Source organism: Mercenaria mercenaria, chromosome 14, assembly GCF_021730395.1.
Source record: "Mercenaria mercenaria strain notata chromosome 14, MADL_Memer_1, whole genome shotgun sequence".
Lineage (NCBI taxonomy): Eukaryota > Metazoa > Mollusca > Bivalvia > Venerida > Veneridae > Mercenaria > Mercenaria mercenaria.
Genome location: NC_069374.1, coordinates 73,019,768 through 73,025,368, shown reverse-complemented (window position 1 = coordinate 73,025,368; position 5,601 = coordinate 73,019,768). Strand labels below are relative to the sequence as shown.

Genomic DNA, 5,601 nt, shown 5'->3' with positions numbered 1-5,601 from the left:
CATTCTTGTATGACAACAAAAAAAGACAATATTTTTACGTATCAAGAAATTAATGCTATATTCCTGAAGAAAACTTTGAAACTTAATTACTGACAAGACTATATGTTATGGAAACGCATTAGAATTAGTTGTTTTTATTTATTTTTAGAATAAAAATTGAAAAGCGTTCGTAACGTTTTACTCGGGCTAAACTGCCTTAATTATTAATACCTATATTTAACGAACGTTAACTACGTATTTATGCATGACGTATTGGTCTAGACCGTAAGGAACTTTTTATTGCCGCGGCATTTTTTCTTCTCCTTGAAAGACACTGACATCCGGGTTTTGGCCAAAATAACCCGTCTTTAAAATTGAAGTTTGGACATATTATGAACATTAGAATTTGAGTTTTTGTTTCTAAACTATCTTAAAAAGCTTAGAAAAGTCATTTTAGTCAAAACCTAGTCATAGCTTCTACTCCGTCTAAACAGCTGATCGCATGTTCATGCTGTCGTTTGACTGAGGCCCGATAGGCATAGCCGGATTCGGAGTTCTATGTATAGATCTAGCCAAAACCTGGAGGTCAGTGTCTTTAAGGTCCTCCTGGGTAGTGGTAGAAACATTTGAAATGTTAACCATATCATAAACAATGTCCCTTTTATCGTCAAAAATGGATTATCCTGTGTGAAATTCTTGTCAGTGGAAAAGTTTTTTGTTTGAAATAGTTTTTCTTCTCAGATATTGTTGCTTTATTGTTGACTGAAATGATTAAAAATTAACCACTGAAAATTAAAGATTTCTTCTTTAAATTGTTGAAACTTACAATGGAATGATAGTAGGTATCCATTAAAACAGGTTGTTGACAAATTCAAAATTAATCAAGATTTGTTGAACATTTGAACACTCTGTTTACTTCGGTCCTTAAGCTTTGTTAGGAATAATGTTTAAGAATGGTGTTGTTTTAAATTCAAAGACAAATCAAGGAAAAACTCAATAACAGAACACGAGGATCAAATAATTAAGGCGTGGAAAAAGGTCTGTACGGAGTGAATGTAAATTTTCAAGATAAGGATACTTCTGTTAGTTTTGCACTTAAAACATCTCCGAACGCAACAATTCAATTAATTTTGGAAATTTACATCGCCTTTAACGTAATGTCTAACATATTGAAATTTCAATAAAATCGAATAATGCAATTACGAAATTTTATTCACCTCGACCATCTTTTTTTTTTTAAGAAAAAAGTGAAAAAGACAGCAAACTGCTTGGAGTTGATTAAACAGTTGTTGTTTATGCTGAAAACAGGGAGTATATACAATGACTTTCATGGAATCAGACACACATATTCTTGCATGCCGGACAGAATTTTCCCGTGCTTTTCCGGTGCCAGAAAAACTCATCTTACACCTAGGTGTAAGATGACAATTTATTAATGAACCTTCGTTTTTCTTTATATCTTCTACAAATTGAAGAATAAGGCATGCAAGACAAAGAATCAATCACTGGCAGCGGGTAAAGATGGGAAGGAGCCTCGTTACCGCCTAAACAGTTACCCTCGTGCCGGATATTCCCATCTTTACTCGCAACCAGTGAAAGATTCTTATAATATTTTCTCTTCAGATGTGGCAGGAAAACAAAGTGTTTATGATATGTAATATTTTTTCGTTATAATACAATACTCTAGGACATTTATTTCTATTTTGGTGATTTTTAGATATAGGTTTAGGTCGTAAGTTTAATCAGTGTGTTACTGCCTATCCAACTGCTAACGCCCATTTGCCAAATATTAGGGAGCAGATATTCTTTAGTCATATTGCAAATTTATTAAAATGGACACCTTTCATGTTCATATAAAAGAACACGATTACGATTAGATATTGAAGAAAGAATAATTAGTTTTTGGGCGCGAATATGTAACAGTGACAACAATAATCCAATGTCCAAGTTATCTTCAAAAGTATACCAAGGTATTATATCAACATCAAGAACACTAAATGGTGACAATTTCAAAAAACAATACCCATGTTTATATAATATTAAGCAAATCTTTATAAAGTGTGGTACATTTAATATATGGAACGATCACACATTCCCGAACATTAAATGGCTTAAATTGACAATAAGACAACAGCTTAAAGACCTTTTTATAAACGAATGGCACTCCAGCATTGAAAATTCATCCAAAAGTTCATTTTATAGAATATTCAAAACAGAATTTGGATTTGAAAAGTACCTAGCAAAATACTCAATTTCTTTATGTTTAATCTTTGCAAAGTTTAGAACTAGGAACCACCGAATGCCAATAGAAACAGGTAACTGGCCAAGAATTCCCTTAAGTGACAGAAAGTGTATATCATGTGATAAAATAGGAGATGAATTTCATTATTTGCTAGAATGCCAAGATCTTAGACAAGAACGAATTAGATATATTAAACCTTACTATTACAGAAGACCAAATACTCTTAAACTGTCCCAATTAATGACATCTGAAAACAAATCTGAACAAACGAAATTGAGTAAGTTCATGAAATAATCCTTTCTAAGTTTGTACGTTGATTAAATTATATCTTCTATGTAAGTTATAGACTATACTTTTACTTGTGTCTAATTTTGTTGCTCTTCACTGCTATACATATTCGAAACAAAAGTATCTTAATCAAGATGTGAATATGATAACTATTGTGCCATATTCCAATACCATAATAACACATGTCGACTACTTAGAAGTAAGTCTATAGAACTTGTATAGCAGTTACGACTTATACTTCAAACGCATTTTTGTACCTTGACAAGTATTGAATTGTTTTGATTTGACGTGTTTTTGTCCATTAATTTAATGAACTGCATTTGATTCAGTCTTCTGTTTCGTTTCGTGGGCTTTTAAATAATGATCTATCTGAAATTCCACTTTATTTCCCAATTTCAATCCGAATCATGTTACAAATAGCTTGACCACACATGCCACCTATATAAATTAATTTGACTTACCTATACCATACTGTCAAACTTAACAGACTATCAAATGCTCACAGATGTTTTGTTTGTTTATTTTTCTGTGTGGCCCTCCACAATTATATTATATTTTACTATTTTATTTAAAAAAATGATATCAAGGTATTTCATTATGTCTGATATAAATTATTCTTCGATAAAGTAGATTGTTGGAAACCAATTTATAGATGTAGATTTTGCTTAGTGAGTATAATCATTGTTGTAGTGTACATTTTCTTTACTTAAATGCACATTAATATAACTGTTCATATAAAGAGCCTCGATAATAAAATGTTATATGTTTTACCTCATGTTTTTATGTATGCCATGAATTGAGAGAATAAAAGAGTTTGAGTTTTGTTCATATAAAAGATCGTCTAAAAAGACGATGAAAATAGCTCGTCCGCGAAATTGTATAATTATAGTTAACTTCTAAAAGAAAATTTTTACCTGTAAAATAAATGATAGATTGGCACGTGCTATTCAACATTAACAAACTGTTAAATTGATACTTAATTTGGGTAATTAATTATCGTAATTAATTCTTGCAGTTTGACACGTGTATCAAACAATTAGCAAATTTAGAAACGTTTTGTCTAATTGAGTAATGAATTGATGCCTTTAATTACAGACATCCCTGAGTAATTTAAAGCACACTTTAGTCTTGACACGTGCGATCACGTGGAAAACACGGGTATAAATATGAAATTTTGTTGTAGAATTTCAAAATAAAATTTTATTCTATTGGAATAGCTTTAATATTATAAAGTTCAGTACTAAGTGTAAGTTGTACCAGTAAAAGTCTTACAGAAATGGTTGGAACGAAATCAACTCACGTGGATGACATGTCTTACATGCGGAAGGTTTGTAAATTATTTAGACTTTTTGCTTGAATCATCACTGAATGTTGTTTTTTCAACAAATAATTAATTCTTTAATGACATTAAAGGTAATTTTGATGAAATAAGTTAATAAAACATCTCTTTTTTGATACACATGTATAGGAAGGACAGATGCAGAAATTAGAATATCAAACTTCTGTAGAAAATAGGCTTCACATCAAAAGAAAATAACAATTCTTGAGTATATTTAAAGTGAATAAATTTATTTATCAATTTATTTATCAAGTTTGCATATTAAATTTTATCATAAAAATAGAATAGTATAATCGGGAAAATGTTTGCCTCTAGGACGTATACTCTTACTACATTTTATGATTTTACATTTCTTATTGGAATGCAAAATCTGCATCCATTGAGACACTTTATTTTACAAGTATTTGAATAATGGGACACAACTGCTGTAGATACCTGCTGACGTCTTTTTGTTTTTACCTCCCTTTGACCATATCACTTTTGCATTTATTCGCAGATACGGAAGCCGCTGGTAGAGAAAAAGAGACGGGAAAGAATGAACCAAAGTATTTCACAGCTGAAGTCACTCATCGCCCAGACCATTCAGCAGAATGTAAGTTGATCAGATTTTTTTCCTGTTCACTCAGTACTGATATTTTAAGTTTAGAGTTTAAAAATAAAAAGCGAACTTTACATACAAGTGGTTTGTACTATCTGTATCTGAGATACGGACAGGATAGCATCGGTCACGGCATGCTTAAGTTTAAAGATATAAAAATATACTTATTTTAACGGTAAACAAGATTTTCTCATTTTTAAAGTAATTTCCGTAGCGCTTTAAAAAGATTTTGTTTTCCTACCAAAATACTATATTTTATACTTGAACATAAGCATTTAGCAATAATTTTCGCCAGGTGTAGGGTGTACGTTTTAAACATTTTTATTAAAAACTTTTTTTGGATCGTTTGAAAATCTACTCGTATTTACCATGTTTTCTAATGATCTGACCTATCTTTTTTTCCAGACAGCCCCTATGACACGGGTGGACAAGGCCGACATTCTCGAGCTCACCGTATTCCAAATTACACAGTTACAACAACAACAGCGATCTGTAATCATGGCGACAGAGGCTGCAGCATTCAGTGCGGGATACAAAGCGTGTGCACGTGAAGCCGTGACGTACTTGGCAAACACTAAGACAAGTTCTACAGTCACTGGATCTCTAAGCAATCATCTCCATAGTTCATATCTGATGCACAGCAGACGACAGCAACCAACAACCCATCTGCAAAATTATCCAAGAGGCGGTACCTCTCAGAGAAAGACAGATCGCCTGTCGACTCCGCTCAGATCTTACGACAGTTTCAATACGTCTTTACCCGAACTGAATCTGTCTGGATGTTCGCCTATCCTCAACAGTACACAAAATCTACCGGAACTTACGTCATCATTTGTACATACGGGCCTCACGTTTAGTCCTTCTACGGAATTTTCCAGTACCAGCTCCAGTGTAAGCATTTCGTCCAGTGAATCGTGCATGTCGTATTCCGATAACAGCACAGGCGATGATTCTATCGCAAACAATAAAGAGAAGAAAGTGAACAATTGTATAGATGTTGTAACGATTGGTATTGGGAAGGAAAACGAGATTGGTCACGTGATAAAAGAAGTTCCATGGCGGCCATTTTAGGAAAGTGTTAACTGTACACACATTAGTGATGATCGGAACGTTGAACTTTATTGGACCTCAGTATGGTACTGTTGTTTTGAAGGA

General features: G+C 32.7%; 1 protein-coding gene across 1 annotated transcript; it reads left to right on the top strand.

Annotated features, from left to right (window-relative positions):
- Window positions 1-3,785: 3,785 nt before the first annotated feature.
- On the top strand, window positions 3,786-5,601 carry LOC123528303 (transcription factor HES-2-like). The gene is made up of 3 exons (XM_045308038.2): window positions 3,786-3,836; window positions 4,345-4,440; window positions 4,852-5,601. The coding sequence occupies exons 1-3, from the start codon at window positions 3,786-3,788 to the stop codon at window positions 5,515-5,517; spliced, it is 813 nt and encodes a 270-aa protein (XP_045163973.2). The 3' UTR covers window positions 5,518-5,601.